Source organism: Cimex lectularius, unplaced genomic scaffold (genome assembly GCF_000648675.2).
Source record: "Cimex lectularius strain Harlan isolate CLEC.00 unplaced genomic scaffold, Clec_2.1 scaffold4, whole genome shotgun sequence".
Lineage (NCBI taxonomy): Eukaryota > Metazoa > Arthropoda > Insecta > Hemiptera > Cimicidae > Cimex > Cimex lectularius.
This window is the reverse complement of record NW_019392723.1, coordinates 3,770,643-3,797,354: the sequence shown is the minus strand read 5'-3', so window position 1 is coordinate 3,797,354 and position 26,712 is coordinate 3,770,643. Positions and strand designations below refer to the sequence as shown.

At 34.8% G+C, this 26,712-nt stretch overlaps 2 protein-coding genes and 1 long non-coding RNA gene across 3 annotated transcripts in view; 2 read left to right on the top strand and 1 right to left on the bottom strand.

The window, feature by feature from the left end:
• The window catches only part of LOC106671136, a 34,158-nt gene extending 32,868 nt beyond the window's left edge, over nucleotides 1-1,290 (top strand). Inside the window, exons 6-7 of the mRNA XM_014401985.2 lie at nucleotides 856-1,040; nucleotides 1,113-1,290. Coding sequence (XP_014257471.1) covers nucleotides 856-1,040; nucleotides 1,113-1,164 — 237 coding nt within the window. The 3' untranslated portion in view covers nucleotides 1,165-1,290. The remainder of the gene's footprint in view (nucleotides 1-855; nucleotides 1,041-1,112) is intronic.
• A 2,978-nt stretch (nucleotides 1,291-4,268) lies between these two features.
• LOC112126833 lies at nucleotides 4,269-26,451 on the top strand. The gene is made up of 3 exons (XR_002910261.1): nucleotides 4,269-4,357; nucleotides 25,924-26,106; nucleotides 26,179-26,451. It is a non-coding gene; the product is annotated as an uncharacterized LOC112126833 (long non-coding RNA).
• LOC106672699 (ufm1-specific protease 2-like) lies at nucleotides 6,017-13,720 on the bottom strand. Its single transcript, XM_014404328.2, has 10 exons — nucleotides 13,354-13,720; nucleotides 11,759-11,971; nucleotides 10,365-10,583; nucleotides 9,838-9,963; nucleotides 8,428-8,518; nucleotides 8,108-8,359; nucleotides 7,903-8,049; nucleotides 7,700-7,826; nucleotides 6,699-6,952; nucleotides 6,017-6,523 (listed from the first exon to the last, which is right to left on the bottom strand). The coding sequence occupies exons 1-10, from the start codon at nucleotides 13,390-13,392 to the stop codon at nucleotides 6,309-6,311; spliced, it is 1,683 nt and encodes a 560-aa protein (XP_014259814.1). The 5' UTR covers nucleotides 13,393-13,720; the 3' UTR covers nucleotides 6,017-6,308.
• Nucleotides 26,452-26,712: the final 261 nt, after the last annotated feature.

Sequence of the window (26,712 nt, the reverse complement as noted above, 5' to 3'; positions counted from 1 at the left end):
ACAAATGGTAGAATACTGAATACCCCATCGATCCTTTATTACATAATTTAAGTATTTGTAAGAGTGTTTCTAGGTTTCAAAAGTGCATGTGTTGGGGTAGAATACTGAATACCCCATCGATCCTTTATTACATAATTTAAGTATTTGTAAGAGTGTTTCTAGGTTTCAAAAGTGCATGTGTTGGGGGCTTATATGAAGCTGTTGAAAGCTCCTGGATCCTAACTTCAGTGGTGGATGGTAAGGCCCGAAGTGATTAGAGAGGATAAAATCATGTTGAACAATCTTAGATACATATTTGAGACAGGACCTTCAGGAAGCATAGTCCTTTTTCTTTTGTTTCCATTATTCCTTTTTTGTATGTCCTATTATTTTTTGCAATTTTTATGAAGTCCCCTTCTCATATCTTAAATTTTCAACCTCTTTTTCTATTTTTTACTCCTTTGTTTGTAGACTAAAACACGTTTTGTTTTGGTTCCTCCATTCTCGCTGTGTGTCCTGCCCAGGTTCATTTCATTTTTACTTCTACTTCGGTCAGTTCCACCACATTCATTTTTAGTATGAAATTTTTGAGGTTTAATGTTTTTCATACACAGCAGACTTTGTATCATTACCTCTGTATTTCTTTTAGCCTTTTGTTCTACTGAATTTAATTTTTGTACTACTTATTTTTTTCATTATTAATTATAATGACCATTTTTTGTGTACCGTTAGTTAAAAAAGTACTATTTTTGAAATTTTATTTTTAAACCTTCTGTACATTTATGTAATTTATGTAGGAGTTGAGCTTCCAACATAATTTCCTGACAAATTTTATGTTGATTTTGTATTTTTTGACAATTCTCGTATTATTTTCAGGATTGCAGCCCATTACAAGTTTACAAAGAATCTGAATGTGCTTGTGTTTGTACCAACGATGACGACAAAAAGAAATGTTTGGCCGAGAGTGGAACAAAGTACTGGAATGCGCAAAAATGCGAATGTAACTGTTTATATAAAAGTGACTGTGTCACAGGCTTTTCCTGGAACAAGCATACTTGCAGGTAAATAAAATGTTAAATCTTCATTTAATTACTAGCTTTCATAATGCTATTCTACTTTTCATTTTGTTGTAGTTGTATGCCATTGCTAACCCGACGAACAAATTATGCTGCAGTACCCAACTGAGCAGTGTTATCTAAATAATAAATAAATAGGCAATTCGATATATTTTCATAGGGTAGGAACTGTTAACTGCCATGAAAATATAATGAGTTAATTCATGGCATTGAAGTTATACTAGGATATTAAGCACAAAACATGAAATACTCCCTACTTGAAAGATGTAAAAAAAAAATAGTGATAGGACTGAATGTTTTAATAGTGGATAAAGACATTTATAAGGAAAGAGAAAACAGAAGGTATAAAAGAGGGAGGGAGTGGGAGGGAGGGAATGAGTGAGTGTGTGTGTGTGTGAGAGAGAGATAGAGTGAGTGAGAGTGAGAGTGAGAATGGTATCCAGAAAATGATAAAAGGAAGCTTAGTATAAGTAAACCACCACGGATTAACCAAATATTACCAATAATTAGTTGGTTTATATGAATTTCTTATACACAAATGTGTGTATAAATTATAATTTACATTGTAAATGTAATGCTTTGCATTTAAATGAATAATAATTTACTTTTTGACTGAAATCAATTCTAATGATAACCAATTTTTGGATTATGATGATTGCATTTACAATAAATAAGAATTACAAATTACATTATTTTATTTTAGTGAAGATTTAGTGTTTATAAATTACCTCTTGTTTTATATATGGTATATATACTAAAACAAAATCATGAATACGTGTAATATCTTGTCAGTAATTTTAATTGTGAGATTCTTCTTGAGATATACAAGGCAGTTTGATCGCTTCTGATCATTTTGGACTTTCCTTGCTGTTTCGGATGTGTATCCAAATTTTATTATCCACAAAACGTGAAGTTCTGGCCGAACAGGCATACCCAAACTGCAAGGACAGGCAGCCCAGGATGATCGTAAACAGCCAAATTAAAACTAATTTTAAAGATGAAACATTTTATATCTTCTGCCATTGTAAAAACATATTACAATTTTCCACCATTATTAATATAATAAAAAATAATTTTTTTGTAATATGAAGTATTTACGGTTCGTCTAGCAAAGTGTTATAGTTTTATTTTTGGTTGAATGTTTGTAACATAAATATTTCAGTTTTATATTAGTTTATTTATTTATTTATAAGGAGGTAAAATTAATGATAAAAAAGTAATAGTTATAATATGAATGAATGGTGCATAACTTTTAAAAGCATATATTAAAAATTGGCAACTTTTTGTATATCTGTTCAAATTTAATTTTATTGTTTCTTTTGATGCGTGCCATTATTTTTTCTAGAGAGAAAATATGTTTTAAAATTATTAGATTTTCAGTATTATAAGCACAGGACTGATTTATGTAGCAAATATACAAATGGGATCTAAATTTAATTTGTACGTTTAGGTTTTTTTTGTCTTTGTATAAAGGATATTATATATGTTTGTAGTTCCTCGTCAAGTAATGTGATGTTTTATTACAATAAATTAATATTTCGGGATATTGCGTTGATGTCTGCGAGGTGATAAGCCTGTATAGTAGAGATTATTTACAAATAAAATTAATATAATTAAGCATTGATGTTTGTTATTAAATTTGAATGATATTTTTGTTATTGTGTCGATTTTGTCACTGAGACCATAAATCAGAATGTAAAAAAAGTAAAAACAAACGACATATATTTATATAAAATACATAAATTTATTGTATATACAAATATGTAATAATATAACATATAATGGAAGATGTTTTATTCATTGACTATTCCCACATTAATTTACACAGTATAAAATTTCCAAATTTCTAGGGAAATGGAGGGTTTAAACACAAGACCGGGAGTGAGTGTTCTCAACCCAATCACATTCCTCCTTACGATGTCTCAGTTTTTCACTCTACTTTTAACACTCACACCATCATTGGTGTGTTGTGATGTGGAAAATGTTTTTTCACTTGTACTGTATTTTTTATATCTTTTTTAAATCTATAATTCAATGTATTCCTCTGTTAGGTCTTTCCTGAATGTAAAGGATTTTTCTTGATAAATTTTTAACAAAAATGTAATTGCTTTACAAATTACTGCTCATGTTGGATGTAAATGATGCCTGGGTCAATTTAGGCCCGCCAAATGCTATCCACTTCATTTTTTTCAAGCACAATAAATTGTTAATATAAGCCACTTTACCCACTCAGATAGGAAGGCGGGTTAGCCCTACTACTAGCACCCAAATCCTTTTTTCCTTTACTCCAAAGCATCACTGTTCAGTTTGTATTCAGTTTCTGTGTGAAAATGAGCAAAATGGATGCTTATACTGTTTTTACTTGTGTGTATATTTTGAAAGAGTTTCAAATTAAAGGAAGAAGAATGAAACATTTTTCTTGATGGTAAATAGCTCTCATATGGGCAATACTGTACGTTTTTTCTATACAGGTTAAGTAACAGTTTAGGTTAATAGAAATGATAAATGATGGAGTGAGTGTGGTGTTCAATACTCTTTAAAAGGATAGTTCCTACTCACAGTAAGTTGTTTTGCAACGACCGGATTTCGAGCCTTTTAGCTCATCATCAGGTTGAAGGACTTCTACAACACGTCTCTCGACATGAATTGCCAAAGTGAACCGCTGATACCTCCCCCAACGCAGCGTTCCAATTATCAGCTGATTTTTTTAATGACGCTCAATTTGAACTTGCGAAACGCGGAAATTATAACACAAATAAATATTAGAATAATAAATACTTAATATTACTATAAATTACTATAAAAATAATAACAATTAAAATAATTAGATTAATTATTTGGATGTTTGATATTATTTATGTACATATTTAAAATGGGAAGTAGATCAAAATCTGTTATATTATTAATGCATTCAAAAAAATTCTTGCATGATGTTATATTATATTATAAATGCATTAATAATATAACAGATTTTGATCTACCTCCCATTTTAAATATGTACATAAATAATATCAAACATCCAAATAATTAATCTAATTATTTTAATTGTTATTATTTTTATAGTAATTTATAGTAATATTAAGTATTTATTATTCTAATATTTATTTGTGTTATAATTTCCGCGTTTCGCACGTTCAAATTGAGCGTCATTAAAAAAATCAGCTGATAATTGGAACGTTGCGTTGGCGGAGGTATCAGCGGTTCACTTTGGCAATTCATGTCGAGAGACGTGGTTGTAGAAGTCCTTCAACCTGATGATGAGCTAAAAGGCTCGAAATCCGGTCGTTGCAAAACAACTTACTGTGAGTAGGAACTATCCTTTTAAACAGTTTAGGTTATATTATATCTGAGATTTAATGTTTTTCCACCATGCGTTATATAGGATTTCCATTTATTCCTGTGTAGGCACATCACTCGGCCTCCCAGAATTTTTTTACATATTTTTTTGTTTATTTATTAAAACTGTAAAATTTATAAATATAGTATGCTGAGTGAGCTGGATTCTCCATTTTTGTCCATTTCTTTATCTTGTTACAAGCCTTTTGAAGGGTTTGAAAATAGGATGAATTATTGATGCTTGGGTCCTATTGACACCATTGCTGTATCTTATGCAAACATGGATTAAGAAAATCACAAGGTGTATAACAAGTAAAGTAGTGGACCTAATAAGCTGCCTTGTGGCACTCCTGAATTTGTTTTAATTCTGAATATTGATCTTCTTGTTTAACTCTCAAATCTCTGTCAGATAGAAACTGATACTGGATAATATGAATTTGGTCTATAGTTGAATGTCTCGTTCGGAATCCAAATTGGTGGTCAGAGATGATTATCTTTTTTTCTACAATGTTATTCTTTTTAACAAGACTGTAAAAGCGATATTGGTTTATATGGTTTGACCTCGTTCACCGGTTTCCACGTCTTTTTTTTTTAAATCAATGACTTCTGCAAATTTTCATATGCTGGTAACTTATGTCAGTCTCATTGCAGCACAGATGTATTAGTTTAACTAACCCCTAGGCGTCTCAGATGAACTGTCTAAAGTGATAGCAGAAGTCACTAAAAGAAGACCTTTTCCAGGGGAATACCAGTTGAGTAGCCTCTTTCCATTTAAACTACCTTTTCATTCTCAGTTTTGACATCATGGCATGTACTCCATGTGAACAGTTTTAATTTTGTATGAATATCCTTGGTGTGTGGATTGAGGGTCGTTTAGAGTGGTTAGTGCTGAAAAGTTTATTAAGGTGATATGGGGGACATAAATGATATTAATGGCTTTGAGTCAGTTCACTAGTGAAACTAGAACGATATACTCGTGATTCACAGACAACAAATCTTGTACCATCTTCAAACCTGAATCTGTGAAAAAAAATCTGCTTAAATGTATGAAGAAGTAAAAGGAAAATAGGCAAAGGGAAGGAGTACAAGTAGGTTTGAAATGGTTCCTGTATGTAATCAGACAACTAGGAATTACCTAAATCATGTAAATGTTAAATTAATGTGTTTCAATTTAAACTATATAAAAACCAACTTTATAAAAATAATATTTTTTATTAGCATTTCAATACAAATGAAATAAAAATTATTTTAGAAGGCGTTTTATAAAAGAGATAAACAATGCCAGACATTGTATATGCTAAATCAATTTTGATTTCACTATAATAAACTGGTATTCTTTGTTATAATTTGGTAACACTTATGTAGCTACTGTAATATGTATTTTAAAGCGGATAAATCACAGTAAACAATTTCCATTTTAATTTGACAAAAAATAAAATTTTAAAACATTTACACAAAATTTACTTAAAACAAAGCAATGTCATTTTAATAACATAATTTAACACCATTAAACAACTGTTTTTTACTAAAAAGGAGAAGCTCCTGACATGGTATCACGGTTCAGATATCAGTTCCCTGACATTCATATTGTAAATGTAATATAAAAAATATTATATCAAAAAATTAGGCAATCAAAATTCATCCATATGCCTGAAAAAAATCATTGTTACTTTTACTTTGTGAATTAATAAAGGAAAAAGATGCATAAACATTATGGTCCAATGATCACTTATCAAAATACTGTCTTCCTTCTTCTTCATAATTGTAAGAAAACAAGTTTTTTATATTAATTTTATTAACTTATTAAGTTTATATTATGTGATTGCCAATAAATGTCAATTAATAGGTATATAAATTTACAAGAATATCAAATTTTCAAGTCCATTGTTCTAAGATGTTATGTAGAGTTAAGGATGTTCAGTATGCAACTTTTGGCGATTTTGGAAGACACAAATTGAAGAAAGTGTTCTTTTCCCAGAATGTTATTGGTCTCCATGCTACTCCTCCTTTCGACTGTATACTTTTAATATCATCTTTTCCTATGTAATGAGGGTCGAGGACTAGAAATCTGATTTCACCCTCTTCTCTATTAAAATGTGTACCGATAATTGTATGCGCCAACTGTCCTCCCCCTGTGAACATAAGTTGTAAAATTGGATTTTTTTTTTTTTTAAAGTAATTACTTAAAAAGCTTTTTTTTGGGAGATCTTGATGATTTCAACAATAACTTTTTTGTTTAAAACTAATTCAGACAATTTAAACTGTGTACTGTAATATTTTAGGTGCCAAATAACATAATTATAATACCTATCATCACAGGAGTATCATTAAATAAGAAATGAGCTTCTAATTTGCTTCCATAATTGACAAGTTCTTCCCGTGACGAAATATGACAGATTTCGCATTGGACTCCGATCATTTCGTCTAGGCAAAAAGCAATTTCATTAGATCCAATCCATTGCTTCGAGTTTATGAAAGACTTCGGTTTATCCCTTAATTTTACTAAACATTCTTGTATATCTTTGTGATCAGGCACTTTGCAATCTGTATAACCCTGCCATCTATAAAAAACAATAAATTGAACAATTAATGTTGTTTATATCGTATGTTTTAGGCAATGTTTATTTAGTCATTATTTTATGAGAGGACCATTTTTACATAATTTATTTTGTGTTACCAGGGAGCACATGGGTTGGGTTAGAAAAGATTAGGTCAGGTTAGGTTAGTTAGGATTAAGATGGAAGTTAGGTGTGGTGAGAGATAGATATGTTAAGGGTTAGTGACAGGTTAGGGAGGTAGGGTTAGGTTAAGCGCAAGGGTCATGTTAGGCGAGGGTAGGTAATGTCAGGGCTAGGTTAAGTAGAGTGAGGGCAATGAATATGTTAGAGGTTAGGTAGAGTTAGGGTTAGGTCAAGTAGTGTGAGAACTAGGTTATGGGTAAGGGACATGGTAGGCAAGATAAGTAACATAAGAGTTAGGTTAAGGACAATGGAATGTTAATTAGGTAGGTAGAGTGAAGCGAGTTACGTTAAAGGCAATGGACATGTTAGGTTAGGGAGGTAGGTAGAGTTAGGTTAAGGGTTGAGTCTGCTAGCTTGATGCTGCAGTTACATGGGATATGTGTTCCCTCTGAGTCCTTTTGTCAAGCATGATAATCATTAATTCTCAGATGATAGCGATGAACAGGAAAACTAAAAGGTTATGGACTTATTTTATGACTTGATACTTTTGTAAATTACATTTTTTGTTCATATAATAAAAATGAATATATCTCAAATGATACATATTCATATAACGTATTTACTTACAAATACCATGAGAAAATGGTCTGTAACGAACGATAGGCACAGCCCCAACCAGAATCATTAAAATTATTTTGCATGTAATGAAAATATGAATAGTTACGCTTGATGACGACACATTTTCCATTGGTTACTGTAAAAGTAAATGACTCAATCAATTGTAATTAACAAATAATTTGCATAACAAAATTTCTACCCCGTTGACTTACATCCTGATGGACTCAAGCCTACATGGACATTTGTGATTGGGCATGTTTTGGAGATCAAATTGTGACTTGTAATAGAACAACCTTTTCTAAAATAAGGCTGATTCAAAGGAAGGTCAAACAATATATGTAACTTCTCCCTTTCAGATTCTGAAAAACGGACATTTATTAAAATTTTAATAACAATAAGGTCTAATAAAAATATTACCATGAATATCGTCCTTTTTGCTTTTGCTGTATATTATGGTTAAAGGGTGTCCTAGTGGTTCAGGGCTGAAATGATAGCTTTTCAAAACAGACATTGCCGACATTTCTTTACAGTAGGCATCATAATATAAACTGAGATAATTGATGATACATTGTTTAATGTTTTCTATAAACACACTCTGGGCGGTCTTCTTCCAAGTAATGCATAAGGCATCGATGCAAATATTTATACAAAGTTTGTTCTGTTTTTTCGCTGGAAATATAATTAAAAAATTTATATAAAAACCCAAACAAATAAAAACATTGAAATTATTTACTTACTCAATGGAAGTTCTGTAGTATATACCATTGATTTCAGGTCATCTCCTACATTTTGTGATTTAGGCTCCAACACAGAGAGATTTAAATCTATCTAAAAAAAAATATTAAAAATACTTTTATGTAGCAACAGTAATTTAACAAAATAGTATTTAAAAGAAACACCAGTTTCAATAATAATGACTTTTGTAATTGATACAACTTAAGGTATTTGTACTTAAAAATATTCAAATCAAAGCTGAAAATAATTGGTTTTAACACCCTTCTTTTCATTCAATGATATACTTTGCTCTTACAAAACAGTCTTTTTTTATCACAGAAATATGTTTGGGCCAGATAAAAACTTTTTTTGCAGGACCATAATCGACTTTGTGTTATCAGCGAGGCCATGCATTGTGTGGGTTAGGGTAGGTCACATAGGTAAGGATTAGGGTTAGTTTTGGTGAGGTGAGAGTCAGGTTAGAGGTTAGTGACAGGTTAGATTAGTTTAGGTCGAGTTAGGATTAGGTTAGGAAGAGTGAGAGTTAGGTTAGGGGCAGACTAAGTTAAGGTAGAATAGGGGTTAGGGACAAGTTAGATTAGAGTTAGGAAAGGGTAGGGATGGGTTAAGAAAGATATAATTTGCTCTTCAAAAATAGTGTTTCTTTTTAACATAGAAATGTTTTTGGGTTGGATACACAAATTATTTTGCAGGTCTATTTTTGCGTCATCGATTTTACATTACCGGGGACTCATGGGTTAGGTGAGGTTAAGTCAGATAAGGTTAGGCTAGAATTTGGATAGGGATGGTTTAAGTAAGGTTAAGCCTCTTGAGTTGAACTCTTGAGTTCATCCATTTCTTCTAATTTGGTGCTAGGTGTTAGGTAGTAAAAAACGGCCATGATGGAGTGAGTATATCTACAGAAAAAAGATGGTTCTAACTTGTTTTTGCAGTGATTAGAATTTCGAGGTGTATTGCTCATCATCAGAATATGCAACTGATTACAAGTGGAATAAGCATAGCACTGTAGATATCTTACAGGCTGATGATTAACAATCATCTTGAAATCTGGTTCACTGCTAAATGAGTTTGTGAGTAGAATCATCATTTTTATTTATAGGCTAGGTTACACAGCTATGTTTCAATGTTTTCCTGTGAAACATAATTTATGAAAACAGAAGTAATGACTAGATATAATATAAACGTTCTTATATGAAGTATTATAGTATTACAAATTCGCCCAATATTGACCAAAAGACAACAAGACAACCCTAATTTCATGTGCCTATCCTTGCTGATTTGGACTATCAGGCCACTTGGAGATAACACTGGACCGACATCAACTCTTAAATTAGTAGCACAATTTCATTCCAAGAGAATATCAGCCAAAACATTAGTCTTAGAAAAAAAGGACCTTTGTGGGTCCAACTCACCTTACTCTTAGAAGATGTATCAACGCTTAATTCTGAAATCGAATTCTTGTTGTTCTGTAAAGATTTTTCTGTAATGCAATTTTCGGACTCATCAATTTTGACGCCAAACCACTCATTTGTAGTTATCTAAAATCAAAGCACAATTACTTAGGATTTTAGTGTGATTCAGTTGTTTATCTGTTGTGCGGATTGCCCAATATTTTGTGTTTTACTCGAGCGTGTCTACTTCTTATTGTCCAATAAACACTGGCTCAGTAGTGACTGAAATTATAGCCTTTTCATTTCTCTACTTGTTTGAATAATTTATTCCGCCTTCTAATTTTAATTATAATTCCTATACTATTTTCCATTGTGGGTGTACAACTTTCTTGTTCAGTAAATCCTTTAACCCTTAATAACAAATTTACTTTTTGTACTTTATATAGTTTATATGTGTAAATACATGAAAAAATGTGCTGATTAGGTTTATACTGTGAAAAGTACTGTATTATATAAGACACAGACATACAAATTAATTATCGTATTACCTGATTTTTCAAATGATGAATACAATTTTGCAGTTCTCCAGTATCGGAGACACCAAGAGAGAAATTACCTTTTACTCTCATTGTCATTACCAATGAATTGAATTCATTACTATCGATGACATTAAATGGAACAGTGTGAAAATTGTGTTGAACCATTTTTTTCAATTGGATCCTTTCTGATTTGATATCCTTCATTAAAATAAATCCTTGAAACTCCATCTAAAAAAAATTGAAATTTATTAATATTCATTCATAATCTTAAAATTAATAGTAAAACAATTAAATCACATGATCACTTGACATAGCTATAACATGATAAAATGAGAGGGAAACTCAACTTTTACTGACCCTTCCAAGAGGAGATAAAGAACAGAGATCTTTGGAAGAAAGGCAACCCTAAGTTTCCGGAATGGGCCCTAATACAGTACACTGATCATAGATGGAACACGGAGTCTGTGTAGGTGTAAGAGGGCTGAATTACACCCTAGCAAAACCTTCGGACTGTTTCCAATTATATATTACTACCTGAGTACAGACAGGGGGGGGGGGACAATGACGGTGTGCATTGTTTTACTTTTGGACAACCAGGCAGCAATAAAGGCAGTAAACACGTATACTTTAGCTCAAAACTATTCTTGGACATCTAAATTCCTTAATGGCCCCAGGAAAACACAATCATCAATCAAGCATATCCAACCATGAGGTGAGTTCCGGGAAATAAAGGTATATGAAGGAAATGAATGAAACAGGCTGACCACCTAGATGAAGGAAAAGCTCTCTCACTTATGGGAAAAGAGCACAATTAGGTTACCAGAGCTAAAGCTAAAGCCAGAGCTGGAAAAATGGCTTGTTAAAATAAAAAAAAATAAAAACCTTGAGGTCGGCATCGGGACAATTAATAGAAGGAAATGAACAGTTGATTAAATTAGCCAAAGAAGGAGCAGCCCTCTCACCCAGGGGATTGGAATCACAACTTGGCAAATTGTCGATTTTGCTAAAGTTGAAGCTGGAAAAATATGTTTAAGGTGGGGGGGACATGCATTGAACGAAAGCAGCAGGCAGAGAGGCAAGCTAAGGAATTCATTAATCCGTCAAAACGGAAGAGGAACATGTCCTTTCTCTCTCTCTCTCTGATTTGAGGAAATTTATAGGCTTCTATGCCATCCAATGCCCTCTTAACAATCATCTAAAAATGCTAGGCACAGCCAAGTTAGAAGAAATATGCTGATTCTGCCCAGAAAACCATACATCAGTAACCTGTGACCTAAGAACTGCACATGAACACATCAGCTTTGGGTCTTGTAGTTGTCCAAGTCTTTTGTTAAATTGTCTTGTGTGGGAGTTCCATGCCAGTCTGCTGACTAAGTATGTTATTTTATTTTTTTTTTAACTACCTGGCAAGAATTTGGAAAGTCCGTTAGGTTTGCTTCATTGTTCACTTCCACCAATCCTAATTTTTGCACCCCCGATGGAAGTTTACATATCATCGCTTCAGCATTAATCAATTTCTCAGTATTGTTAAAACATGCACCAAGTATAACAATTGTCGTTCCACAGGGTATTCCATATAACAAGCCATTTCCTTGAGTAGTTTTGGTTTTTATTTTCTGAAAAAAAAAAAATCAATTATTATATTTACATTTTGAAGTTTGATTTTATACTAATGTTGCATATGAATTAGTTTGGGCAAATATAACCTGGTCAACTGACCAACACTGATAATTTTACTGGGTCTATTCTCACTGTTTCACTCTTTCGAGTTTAGCTTAATGTTTCTCTTCATTTTCATTTTGTCTTTTTGTCATATACATTGATAGTGTGAATCCCCGCCAGAGAAGGGCTTGGGGGCCTATCAGCGGGATAGCAGCAGCCCTGGCAAAGATATCTTCCCTCTATTCATGTCCTGGGACCTAGCAGAGTGTGACTTATTTTGTGCACTTGATTTGTTTAGTTTAGTGTCAGCACCATTTTTGAGCTAATGGTGGTTTAACTTAGTGCTATGAAGGCTGCTTGATATGATAATTATATTGTTGTTTTTGTACCCTTTGCTTAGATTGAATCTTTCTCTCTTTCGATTACATTAACTTCAGCCTGTAAGTTACTTGTGTATTTTCCCATGAGTTCTGAATATGTGGTTGGTACTGAACACTCCTGCCCAACCTTCTTGCATTCTAGATCCATCAATGTACCAGCAGATGGGCTGTTGAAGGGTTTTCCCCCTCTTTCCCATTTTTTATTTTGGTACATAGATTTGTTTGGAAATTTTGCTTGAACTTCTCCTGTTAGTTCCTATCGTCTCTTGGGGCCATGAGTATCAGTTGTTCCTTCATTAGGCTGTTAGTAATTGGCAATAGATGTAGATGTATTAGCCGGGGTGTGTATTATACGGCACCCTTTAATTATAATTAAGTATTATGTCCCCCATTCTGTGCTTATAGCATACTGATGAGTGCTAGTTCATCAAGGAACTCTATTAATACACCCAGATTCAGTGGTTGAATCTCTTCTACAGTTGCATGTATGTCCCAAAACACTATTGTGGAGAAATGTAGTACCAGAGTTAGCTAGTAGGATGATCATAGTATTCGGTTCCAGGTCCGAACATTCTTGCCCACATACCTTCTTGTGTTGTAGATCCTTCAATGTACCAGCAGATGGTGCCATTCTCAAGGATTTTTTCCCTCTTTCCAATTCTTTTTTTTTGGTACTTAGATTTGTTTGGAAATTTTACTTGAATTCATCTTGTTCATGCCGTCTCTAAGGGACATGGGTATCAGATGTTCCTTCATTAGGTTGTTAGTGATTGAGAATACATTGAGATATTTCAATTGCAGACAGATTTTAAAGAAATATTATCAAACATGTTTTATTAAAGAAAGGCTTATAGATTTTACAAAGGATTATAAACAAAATTTAAAAAAGACTGTTTAGAAAAGGACTAAAACTTAAGAAATGCCCATTGCCATTTGAAATTTTAAACACCACTCACCTCGTGAAAGTTCTGTAAAAGGAGGACGGTTTCTGCCATTTTCGCAATTTTTTACTTGTGCTCAGACTACGTGCCAGAAGGCAAAAGTTAATGAAAAATCTCTATTTTTTTTAAACTGCAGTGACTAAAATACGACCCTGACCATGTCTGCAGTAAAACTGATCCAAAGATGAAAAATAAAACCGACTGGAATAAATTGAATTATGCCAAATGTAATGTTCTATCTTGTGACAAAATTAAACTGAACAATTTACGAGTGACAATACACATTTATGTCGGTTAACAACAACATATGCGTTGAAAGACGTGTGAGTGGGAACAGAGTGAACGTCGGTTTCTATTGTCAAGAGGCGAAGTGGAATGGTAACCTCAAGAAAACCTACCATAAGTGGTGGAGTATGATTATGTATGACGTCACAGAAGTACACGTCACATTTTTAAAATTATCTGCCAGGGTCCTGTTTTATAATTAATTACAAACTAATACTATTTACGTAGTAGTTGTACAAATTTTGTTTCATATTAAAGAAAGGACGAAAGTACAATGTACTTGTTGTAAAGTCGAAAATACAAGAAAAATAGTTTAAAATTATTATTCGGAGATCGGGAGATGGGTCTGGTGTGACGTGGTTTAGAAAAACATTTTCTTTAACGTGCCAACGTTCCATCTTTATTGAGATCATCTTCAGGGCCTAGAGTTTATACTCCCCACTCCTTCAAAATCCAACGAATATAAAAAAAAACACTGGCATTCTCATCACGACACACAGCAATGACACATCTACACAGAAAACAAACACATTTAGTGAGTATAATATATANAGGATACCCATTATGAAGAGGTGTCTTCTCAAGGGGCAATGGCCCGTTAGGATGGATACCTATCATCCTCCAAATTCCCCTCCTTGAGTTAGAGAATAACCATTTCGCTTCTTTTGGTTTGATTTCCTTAGAAACTCCTTCGATTGCCTATGTCCGGGGGACAGATTCCATTCTTTCAGGAATTGTTTCATGCCCCAGCAATTAATACTCTCTTTCGCTGTGCTTATAGAGTGGGGTAATACCGGTTGTGGCCCGACAAACGCGGTATTTGAGCCTTCTTTGGCCAGGCTGTCCGCCTCTTCATTGCCATAGTGCCCCTTATGAGCTGGCATCCAAATGAGGGTTAACCTATTCTCGTACCTGGTAGTAATCCTATTCATAAGTTCAACGGTTTCCTCTACCAGCCTTCCACTTGCTTCACGACACACAACCGTGACATATCTACATAGAAAACACACTTTGAGTGAATACAAATACTTTGAATAAAACTAAAATTTTTATATTACGTTCATCGTTGTAGAAATTCGTTTTTACATCTTACATGTATATGTATAATCCAAACACTGTTTGTAAATCCCAGGCCCTGAAGATGGTCTAAATAAAGATCGACACGTTGGCACAATAAAGAAAATATTTTTCTAAACCTACATCACACAAAACCGCATCTCACGATCTCCAAATAATCATTTATTAACGGTCACTAAAAACTACACATAGTTTAAAACATTGGGTTGTCCGGAAATTAATGCAGGTTTATTGTTAAAAAACAAAAACAATAAAATAAATTATTTACAATTTTTTTTATTAATTAAAATACCTTCCATCACTCTCAATACATTTCTCCCAACGTGACGACAATGACTCTGTACCGTCTGAACAGAATTTTGAGTCTTTATTATTAAAAAATTCTGTAGACGCAATTTCTAACGCCTTTTGATCAATAAATTATTATGTTGTAAAAGGTTGTCCAGGTGTCTGAAAAAATGGTAGTTGGTAGGGGTGAGATCTGGAGAGTAGGGAGAGTGAGGCAGAACCTCATAACCAAGTTCCAACTTTCGTGTTGCCACATGAGACATGGGAGCCGAGCATTGCAATGTAATAGAATCGGCCTTTTCTGATTGACCAAAGATGGCATCAATAATGCCAATTTCTGGTGCATTGCTTCAATTTGATGTCATTACATTTCGGCATTTATTGTTTCACCAGAATTCAAGAAGCTGTAGTAAATCAGCCCAAATGAAACCAACCAAAGTGTCACCATTACCTTTTCTGATTAGTTGGGGTTTTTGGAAAATGTGGTGCTGCTTCCCTTTTTGACCCCCTGTCCAGTACGTCTGCTGTTATCGTAGAGAAACCACTTTTCATTACAAGTAATAGTCCAGAAAAGATTCGTTTCTGTTTCGGCAAAGGAGTGTTGCGCAAACTTCATAATGATGATATTTCTGGCGGTCGTTTAATGCTGAACGTTCTAGCTTTTTCACTGTTTCAATTGCTTTAAGATGGTCAGTGACGGTCGATTTGCGTACTAAAAGATTCTCTGCAAGATCTCGAATAGTTGTTCTGGGATTTTCTTCGACCAAATCTCGCGGAACATCATCAGCCAGAGAATAAATCCTTCCAGGACTTCCTTTGTCTTCGAGGCTAAAGTTTTCCTCTCGGAATTTTTTAAACCATCTCTGAACGGTGCTCTCACTGTTACTACCGCCGCCCCAGACTTCGTTAAGATTTGGGCCGTTTGGGCAAGTTCTGATCGAGTTTCAACTCGTAAAACGAAATTACGCGAAAATCACCCGTTGACATCTTAGCAAAGTCTGAATTATTCCCAAATACAAAATAACAAAATGCTAATGAGGTAAACAAACGATTTTGTTTGGAAGTGGATGAAAAAGTGTTGAGATTAGTACAAAAGAATAATCCATTAAACGTAAACAGTTTACTACATTGAGGGGTAATTAAAAGAAAACATGAAAACCTGCATTAATTTTCGGACAACCCGTCACGATTAATATTTGTAAAATATCCCCCTTTATTTGTACTATTAATACTAGTCCCAGATCGCCTTTATTATCAAAATATTAGTGCCTACTTCCAAAAGGTCGAGATTATTTTTAATCCTGCATTTCTTAATGATTTTTTTCAGTTTCAATTTATTACAATGTGCAATTACAAACTTCACTGCCTTCTCCTCGGAAAGGAGGTCGCGGGACCGTTACCTCTTGAGTCGCCTCATGGGATTGTAGGGAAGTGTTCTGTTAGACAAAGCTTGGGCGAGACTATTATGGTGGTGGGAGATATTATTGTGAAACTTGGTAAATTTTTGGGTAAATGAGATTTTAAGGTCGTTGTGGAGGGTAGTATTCGAGACAAAATAAGGAGCATTTGAGAACTTTAGACTGAAAGGATTTGAGACGTTGGATATTGGATACTGGAAGGTTTAGCGGTTCCACACAATTCTATACCGTATGTCCAAATCGATTATAGTAGCGTTTTGAGGATTGTAGGCTCTTTCAGACGAGGCGGTTTGTTGATTGAACCAAGTTGACCGGTTGACTCCCAATTAGTTTACTCCCGCGTGAAGACTCGATTTCACACCAGGCAACTTGCGGAATCAACCTCTCTTCCCAAAAGGAGGTCACTGCGATGTTAGAACCCGAGGAAGCAGGAGCACTTCTTGTGCTTCCTCTTCTGCAAAAAGAGAAGCAAAATAGGAGCAAACCCAGTAAAGAAAAGTGTGGGTTTATCCGTTGTTATAAAATTGGGAAACGGGCGCTTTCTCTCAAATACTGTTGTACTATTTCCCTCCAAGCTTCGCTTCTTTTAATTTTATCTTACGAATATCTTCAATGAACTGCTTCACATTGAAACTTGCAATTGCAACGCTTTCCATGGTGAACACTTTGACTCAACTAGGCGACTGGTGTGAAGGACGAATGCCGAGCAGTGTCTTTTGAGTTGAGTCAACCAGTGGGGCTTGTGCCTGCTGGCCGCGCCTGGGCGGACGAGTTGACGGGGTGTGAAATGGTTCGGGCGATTCCCATACATTTTGGTTCCACGTTATAGTCCTTGACACCCGTTCGTTCAGTAGTTGCCTCGTCTGAAAGAGGCCTAAGTTTGTTTGTCTATAACCTGCATTGTCGTCCTATAAGTTTGTAGAGTAGACCGTAATGTCTGTTTAGGTCTTGTCTTTTCCATAGTGTGTCCTGATTCCACGTTAAACGTGAGCCTAGGTCAAACGCCAAAGGCCCCAATGAGATATTCTTTGCGCGCACGATGCGACACACTTGCTGGGTTGTGGAATAATGTGGGCAAAAGCCAAACTGATGATCTGGAAGAAGATTAGAGGAGTTTAATTTTTGCAACAGTCTTTTAAGGAAAATTTTTTCAAATGCTTTGGACATGATGGAAAGTAAACCAATAGGAATTAGGTTTTTAAACTGGTTTTCCAGGTTTCAGGAAAAGGATGGTGTTCTAATATTTTCAGAATAAGGGAAAATATGTATTTCGGAATATACAATTGTAGAGGTATGCGAGAAATATAATAGCTTTTGAGGGAATTGATGGATAATTTGGGGCGTAATTAAGTCAAAAACAGGAGCTTTGCGGTCCAAGACTGACAGGGTATATTTGGCCTCCGCGGGAGAGACAGCTTTTAGAAGGACGTATTCATTAATATGTTTTGATTGAAACATTGTCAGGATCAGAATGATGAGTGAAGGTTTCTTGGAGATGTCGAGCAATTGTATCGGCTTTTTCTTGGTCAGACTTGTCACATGATCCATCCTCTCGACGGGAAAAGATGGAATGTGGTGGTAGAGGATCCTTTTCGTAACTGTCCAGAATGATTTATTAGAAGTTGTTATTATAAGTTGTGTTATTATAAGTCTTTATGTAATGCTAAACGGTTTACTTTTTGATAGTAATGACGAATAAATTGCGGATCGTGGCTTGATAAAACGCTACTAGACGTGAAAAACATGCAGAACAGGGATTATTTTAGATTTTGTGAATTTTTTTGAATTCAAAGAACGATTCAGAATGTAATCGTACAAACTTGAGTCGCTACCGATGGATATAGGATCACTAATTAAATAAAAGGGGCACCACTTTCAGCAATACAAACAATCTGAATTGCATTGCACTGGCTGGAAAGTGCTAGCAAGTTCTACACAGTATAAGGTACGCATGGTGTAAGTCGTGCTACCTTTGTAGGTGTGTAAAACGTGTGGTGAATGCAGTCAGTACCCAGGCCGAGGTTCGGATGGATCGAGAGGTTGGCAAAAATTTTTTTGATTGTAAAGATTGGCTGCGCTTGATGTTGGATGGCTTGACAGAACCCACAGTTCCACTCCGTATGTCCAAAAAGGTCGTCTTGTATAAGGTTAGTTTAGTTTTGACGGTCAAAACAGATTTCGGTTTTCTGTTCAGTTGTCGTCTCTTAAGTCTTGTGCGGGGATTCCACGACAGTCTGCTGTCTACGAATAGTCTTAAATATTTAACTTGAATGGAAATAAGTATGTAAAGTTGTTGATGTACAGTGGAGGGCAAGACTTTTTTTCAATGTGAACGTTCACTGTATATTTTTCTTCATTCTCTCTTGGTATCCCTTTATGTACCAGTCTTCGATCTGCTTAAAGTGTTCATGTATGTTGGAGGTAGATTGGATTGGATTCAAGTTAGAGGACAAAATTGCGGTATCGTAAGGTAGGTGGTGATGATGGTATTAGAGTATAGGTAGGTCAGGAGTATAAATGATATAAAGGATGGGACCAAGAATACTTTTCCATGTGTGACGCCAGCTTTTACCGGTCTGATTTAGGTGATCTCGTTTCACCTCACTCTAAAGCAGCGGTCTGTTAGGTAAGAAGAGTTGTAGTTCCTAAATCATGCCCGGGTGCCAGACCCTACCTCTAGGAACGCAACCAAGCTTTTTGTATATATTTTTAAGTCGTCGGTGAATAGAAGGTATTAGGTACCAGATAGAGCAAGTGAATATCATTGACGAAGAGGAGAAAGAAAAAAGGACCAGATGGAAACCTTTTGGCACACAAAATGTTCTAGAAAAGGAAAGATATCTAAAAAAAACTTGATTGTAACTATTTGGGTGCCCTCATATAATTCACTGTGCTACCAAAGCCGTAGATTTCCAGATATTCTATTTCCTTCTATCTTCTTGATAAGAATGTTAATAATTATTAATACAATATTAGCGTGAAAGGAAGGGGTGGTTTAAACGAAATATCGCAATCACTCCACCTCCAATGTATTATAACTTAAAGACTGCTATCGATGAACAGCAGACAACAGAGCTAAACTTTCTTTTAATTTTTAACCTTAAGTTCAAATTTTTACACTAGCTTTAGTTAATAACAAGTTTCTCGGCATTCAAGAGATAAGGGTAACGAACGGTTCGACATAATGGCAAATAGAGGAGCGAGTATGAACACTTCTGGACTTGAACCCTACTGTGGTATGGCAATTTAAGCACAAATCAACACCCCACGGATGGAATACGCAAAGAGATTTATAAAGGACTACAGTCAAAACTCACCGAATTATTGGTGGGCAACTGAACAATGATGGATTCTGGTTAAGTTTCCTGACTTGACCCTATTGCCTACAGAGACCCAGAGGGCATATGTTCTGGAAGGTAAAACTAGCAGAAGAAACCGGTTTTCAGACGAAATTTAGAGCAATGGCTGAATGCCTGAGAAATAAAAAGGCTTGAAATCAACTCTAAGAAAATATAATCTTTTACAGTAATGAAACACTCATAATTTTTTAACCTCACGTGAGGTGAAGTCAAAATGTGTATGATGTAGCAGAGAATGCTTGTGGGAGTCTTTGACAATAATGCCCATACCTCGACTCGGCCCTGGCACTCAACACATCTGGCCCTATAAAAAATGGATCCTTAGTCGGTCCAAATCCTAGTGGATCAAAACACCAAAAATGAGCCACGCGATGAGATCCATAGACTACACTTAAAACGCAGATAATTAATGAAGACTTTGAAGCTTTGAAGACATTATCGTCTAAGGAGACACCTATAAGCGTATTGACAGAAGAACCATTGTGGAGATGTTGTAAAGAAGAGGAAGATCATGGGAGAGGTTAGGTGAGGAAAATACTTCAAGCAGTTTCTTTTTCCAAGGAACCAAGCTTTGAAACTTGATAGCTAAGGTGAGAATTGAAATTAAAGGCTGGTGTCCTTGACGGAAGTATCCTACACACTATTTATACCCACGATATCCAGCTATCCTGATGATTCAGCAGTCCCCCCATTCTACCTATTTGCTCCTCATTGAGCCAGGATTTCAGGACAGGCTAAAAATCGATGTGATGTGACCCTTGTCAGAACAGATTGTTCATATCACCTTAGACCTTGTTTAGGACAATTCACGCTATGTCACAATTATTAGCTTTCTAAATTTTGAAGCAAAATAATTGCTCATTAATAATTATGCAATTAATTTTCTTTGCGTTTATTTATCACAAATATTGTTGTACTTTTATTTTCAACAAATGGAGTTATCTGTAAGTTTATGTACATATTCTTGATCTCTGAAGGCCCAGTCTTTATTTGTTAGGTCGCAGCTGCTTCCGCAATACCAATTTATCTTCTTAATTTACATTTTCTCGAGTTTAATTTTGTAGAATAAAACCCTTTCTTTATTTATGTTTCATTTTCTGTTTTGAATCTTCCAAACTTCAATACTTGTAACAGTTAGGATGAAGGAAAAGCTTGTCTTAATAGAAAAAATGGATTTGGCAGGGAAAAAACCTGGAACGATTTATCCAAGAATCAAGGCTTGAAAGAAATTTCGACTCGATTGAATATAGGAGTTACCAAACTTACTCACTATTATTACTTTTTAATATTTGTAATAATGACATCAAACAACCTGAGTGCTTCATGGACATGGAACTTTTTACCAGTTGGATATTAACAATGGAAAGAAGACAGATAATAACTTACAATTAATTATTCCTTTTATGTAAGGTCTTGGCTGAGATAAGTGTTACGAGCGGGATTCGAACCCACGATCTTCGGCTAAATACGCCGCTGCTCTCCCACTTGAGCTATCGTGACTTCGATCCTCTCGGACACCAACTCTCCATCTCAACCTACAACCGTTCGAATTTTCCCCCTTTTTACCATTTTCAAATGTTGTATAATCAGGATTCGATTCTCAGCGATATATGAAGTGGCCACGGGGAGCTGTTTAGTGAAGTGATACTTCTTTTACTTACTAAATATTAATCCATTTAGGTTTTAGTGGTCAATTGACCAAATTACTTCTTTCAATTAGTTATTCTTTTTATGTAAGGTCTTGGTTGAGATAAAAGCGAACTCTCGATAGCTCAAGTGGTAGAGCAGCGGCGTATTTAGCCGAAGGTCATGGGTTCGAATCCCGCTCGTGATAATAATCTTAAACTAGGTCTTCAGACTATAAAATTAGCACCTACCCTTGAGATTTGGTGAACATATATTGAAACGGCACTGCGTCCGTCTACACTCGCAGGATTTGTTTCTCTGTGAAGAAGGTACAAAGCCGAAACGCGTTATTTTAGCGGAAACTGGGCTGTTTTATTATAGTGATTGATAGATAGTTTTGTGTTCGCTTTTGTGTTTATTGAGTTCGAATGTATTTATTAGTGGGAATGTATAGTCTTAGATGGCAAATGGTGGAATATTGAGTACTCCCTGGATTAGATTGGTTATTATATAGTTGATAGTGGGTGTTGATCTGCTGTTCGAAGAACGAATGTTGAAACTGGGTCCGTTTACACTCGAGGGTTTTGTTCCTTTCTGAAGAAGTTGCAAAGAAGTCACTTGGTTGTGTAACATCAAAACCGGCCACTATTCTTAGATCTTATTATAGTGGTCGATAGATATCTCGTTTTGGGTTTCTTTTTATGCGTTGAGATAGATCGTATTTACTCGCGTGAATGAGTAGTGCGAGAAGACCAACGGTAGAATAGCGAATCTCATCCACCCTCAATTGGTTATTTAATGAGGAATATCGAGGAGTCTATTACCCTATTGAGTATCATCGTCTAACCGAAGTAGGTGATGCCTCGAGAAGTCATTAGCTCAATTCTTTATAAATGTTTATTTATGTATACGTATATCCAGATTTGAGCTTATATAAATCAATGAATCGGCATTAAAATAAGCCATGAACGCTCATATTTCGGAGGTAAGATATCCTCAAATAAATCAGGTGAAATTTGACCGGTTTGCATACATAGGCTTTAAAAAGCTATTCAAGCAATAGTGTTCTTCACGAATCATGGCATAATTTTTCGCCAAGTTGGCATATAGCCGCCCGTTGATTTTATTTGCTATGTAAATGAAGGGTGGATTAGAATAGTAATTGTGAATGGTGATGAAGCTATCTCGAGAGTGGAACACATCTCATTTGCTTATCCCAAGTTTTCAAACGGACCCATATACACTTCAAACGCAAAATCAAGCTCCTTTCCTAATTTCGTATTTTCCGTTTTAGTACAAAACTAATGAACAGTCGGGGCTCGGAGCGCAATCAGGGTAAGGATTAATTTGCCGACTCCCTTCTGTCTAAGTTGGTTGAGCACCTGCAACCATTTCATAATAATTTTCTTACTGATATTCTTGTTCAGAACAGTTCGTTATATCAATTCATGTTAATAAAATTTAACAGAACTATAATAAAAGCTCTATCATGCCATCATTTCTGGTCAATCGTTCAAACAAACGTAATCAGTCCGAGGTACCGATAGAAATATTAAACCATAACTATTTGGTTAGTATTTATATGACAAATTTTACAATATCTCGTTAAAAATAAAACAAACATAAAAATAAACGTAAATAAAGAGAAGGAGATAGAAACATTTTCACTCCCTTCCACATCATTGTGTCACCTTGGCCTAGGAATAAGCAGGAACTGAGCAGATAAGTTAGCTAATACAAAGAATAGAGAAACACATCGAAATTATTTAAGTTTACAAAATATTTCGTTCTCTCGGCCTGTGGAGGTGGGTCTACAAGGGAAAAGGTCATATTTACTTCCGGACAGGAGTCACCACGATAAACAAGCTCCTCCTAACGGGATTGAGACCGATCCGGTGACCGTTTTGTAGGAAAATTACCACATAATAAAAGATTGTGGAAAATGGAGTATGTAAGAAAAGAACTTAGATATTTCGCATGACCTATCCGCAGCCATGGGGCACAGAAGTATATTTTTACTTGAATGTATTTATTAGCGAGAATGGAAGGGCCACATCTCTCACTCATCGAGTAATATTTATTGGCTAGAATGAAAAGAATGAATGAGAAACAGTTCTTATTTGTACCAATGAACTGAATTTAATCCGAGGCATGGTCATTTATTATTTATTAGGATGGAGGGACTGCTGCGCCAGCTAACCCGAGGTATGTCGAGTACCTATTGAATGGCAGTGTAAATGAAGCCTGGTGTGTGAATTTAATGTATTAACGTGAGTGGAAGAGGTTATTCCCCAATAACCTCTAGAAATATCAAGTTTTCTAGGGAGGTGTGAAATTTTATTAGCCTGAATAGATGAATATCGAATATTCTGGGGCACTGTAAATTTAATTTATTAGCGTGGCTGGAGAAGCTTCATCCTCAATTAAGGAATATAAAAGTATTCTAGGAGCAGTGAACAAACCCCGGTGTGTGAATGTATTTTATTAGCGTGAATGAAGGGACGTCTTTCTTAATTATCCTGAGGAATATCTAGTACTCTGACGCAGATGTTGATTTAATCTAACCAGTCTAACTTGTTTTTAAATGTGCGTGCATATATGTGTAAATTTTGTGTATTTTTTATGCCATGACAATATCCATTGTATACAATTTAAAGCGTTACAACAACGTCAATGCATGTCCATCACAACATCAAGCCATAGAGATTCAGTTTAAAACAAAACAAATAATATTGTTAATTATCTTCATTAATATCAATAATTAATTAAGCAACTTGTTGTTTGTTCGCGATTAACCTGTTTTTATCAAATTAGGAAGAATTTGTTTGGAAAGCAAGACTGCCTCGAAATCCGCATGACCACAAATTTGAGCTTAACACTTGAGGTGTACCGAAATGTTATTGGTCGTTTGGTCAAGATGTAGAGTTAAGTACTGTTTAATTTAGTTTTCAAATCTTCCAGTTGTATAATTTCAACTTTACAGTGTCGCTTGTGGTAGACCCGAAAATGGGCTCGGTAACGCCCTCGCAAAGCTTGTGATTCAGGCCTGCTCCTTTACAGGCCTACTTATAATTTTTTGCAGCTACATGTTATTTTAGAAACTGAGTTCTATTTACAAAATGTCTCAATTTATTTTTGTATGATAGGAAAGATCAATTGTACTTTTGTTTTCCAAATACGAATGTTACATTTTTGCTTTTATGAATATTTTTTATTTTTTGTAATCTGGTAAAAAAGTCAGTGTCCGAGTGTATCGAAGTCACAATAGCTCAAGTGGTAGAGCAGCGGCGTATTTAGCCGAGGGTCTTGGGTTCGAATCCCGCTCGTGACACTGTCTTTTTTATCTCAACCAAAACCTTAATTAAAAATTAATTAATTGAAAACCCTATATAATGTTTTTCAATCATTTTTAAGGAATGTAGTTTACTTATTAGTGTATTAATATAAATAAAGTAATTTTTATACTTATTTTGTTTTTCATTATTAATTATAATGGTCATTTGTTGTGTACTTAGTTAAAAAAGTACTGTTTTTTAAACTATGGACTAATAGTCAATTTTTAATTTTACAATAACTAGTTTCGTTACTTTGTTTTGCTTGTTGGACCAAATGGGATGGGAAATAGTTTAGTTTCTACAGGGTGTCCTTTTTAAATGGCCCGGCTGAATTTCTCTTGATCCAATGACGCTATTAAAAAAAAATCTTTAATATTTTTTAGTTTAGTTTCAACTTTTTACGTTTTTTTGGAGAAAAATTACACAGGGTACCTCAGGCCCAGTTCAACTTCAAAATTTCCAATACGACCCTATACATCCTGAAACTCCGTTTTAACTCCCCTTGACTATATTCTTTGGGGGCCATTTAAAAAACAGCATATCCGCCAATCATAACCCAGCAACCTCAGTTGAAGAACTGCGGCAAAGGATAGAAAATGCTTGTCAATCCATCTTCCCTGACTCTATCGCTCTGAACACCGGTGAAGAGTGGATAAAAAAAGAAAATCTTTGCATCTTGACAAAGAATGACATAATGTAAACAATAAAGGCAATAAATGCGTTGTCATAACTTTGTCATTTATTGACCAATTTCAAATCCGATTGCACCCTTGTTTTCAGCGTAAAAAATCCTTTAAAATGATTTTCGTTTTATCCCTCTATTCTCGCTGCGTGTCCTTCCCATGTTCAATTCATCTTTCTTTCTACTTCGGTTATTTCCATCATATTCATTTTTGTAGTTTATATTTTCTCGTACATAGCAGACTTCATATCATCGCCCTCTGTGTTACTTTTACCTTTTTTTCTACTGAATTTGTGTAGTTAAGTTTGTACCTCAGCAATTTTCTTTTAATTTTTGTACTTATTTTGTTTTTCATTATTAATTATAATGGTCATTTTTTGTGTACTGTTAGTTAAAAAGTACTATTTTGTTAAATTTATTTTTTAACCTTCCGTACATTTATGTGAGGAGTTGGGCTTCCGGCATAATTTTATGTCGATTTCATATTTGTTGACAATTTTTGGTCTGATTTTCAGGATTGCAGCCTGTTACAAGTTTACAAAGAATCGGAATGCGCTTGTGTTTGTACCAATGATGACGACAAAAAGAAATGTTTGGCCGAGAGTGGAACAAAGTACTGGAATGCACAAAAATGCGAATGTAACTGTTTGTATAAAAGTGACTGTTCACAGGCTTTTCTTGGAACAAGCATACTTCAGGTACATAAAATGTTAAATCTTCATCTAATTATTAGCTTTCATAATGCTATTTTACTTTTCATTTTGTTGTAGTTGTATGCCATTGCTAACCCGAAGAACAAATTGCCAACTGAGCAGTATTATCTAAAAAAATAAATAAATAGGCAATTCGATAGAATTTTATAGGTTAGGAACTGTTAACTGTCATGAAAATATAATGATTTAATGCATGGCATTGAAATTACAGTAGCATATTATGCACAAAACATGTAATACTCCCTACTTATAAGATGTAAAAAAATAGCGATAGGACTGAGGGGATAAAGACATTTATAAGGAAAAGGAAATAGAACAGAGAGTAAGTGAGTGAGTGAGATGGAGAGAGGGAGGGAGGGAGAGAGCGAGAGAGAGAGAGAGAGAGAGAGAGACGGCAGCGAGAGAGAATTGATGAATTGTGAATGATAAATTTGTCAAAGGAAATAAACTCAAGAAATCTCTCAAAAGCTCCAAACCAGTCCTTCGCCAACATCATTAACGGATTGTTTTTTCGATGAAAATGATACGGATATCATCGTGCACAATCCGCAATAAGTGCTGACGGAAGGCCTGGCAATTGGGGGATCGATC

Coding starts and splice junctions, on each gene's coding strand:
- LOC106672699 (XM_014404328.2), bottom strand. CDS start 13,392: ATGGCAGAAACCGTCCTCCTTTTACAGAACTTTCACGAG. Junction 10,584..11,758: donor ACTTTCCAAATTCTTGCCAG/GTAGTTAAAAAA, acceptor AATTTTTTTTAG/ATGGAGTTTCAAGGATTTAT. Junction 8,519..9,837: donor ATACATCTTCTAAGAGTAAG/GTGAGTTGGACC, acceptor ATTTTTTTTTAG/ATAGATTTAAATCTCTCTGT.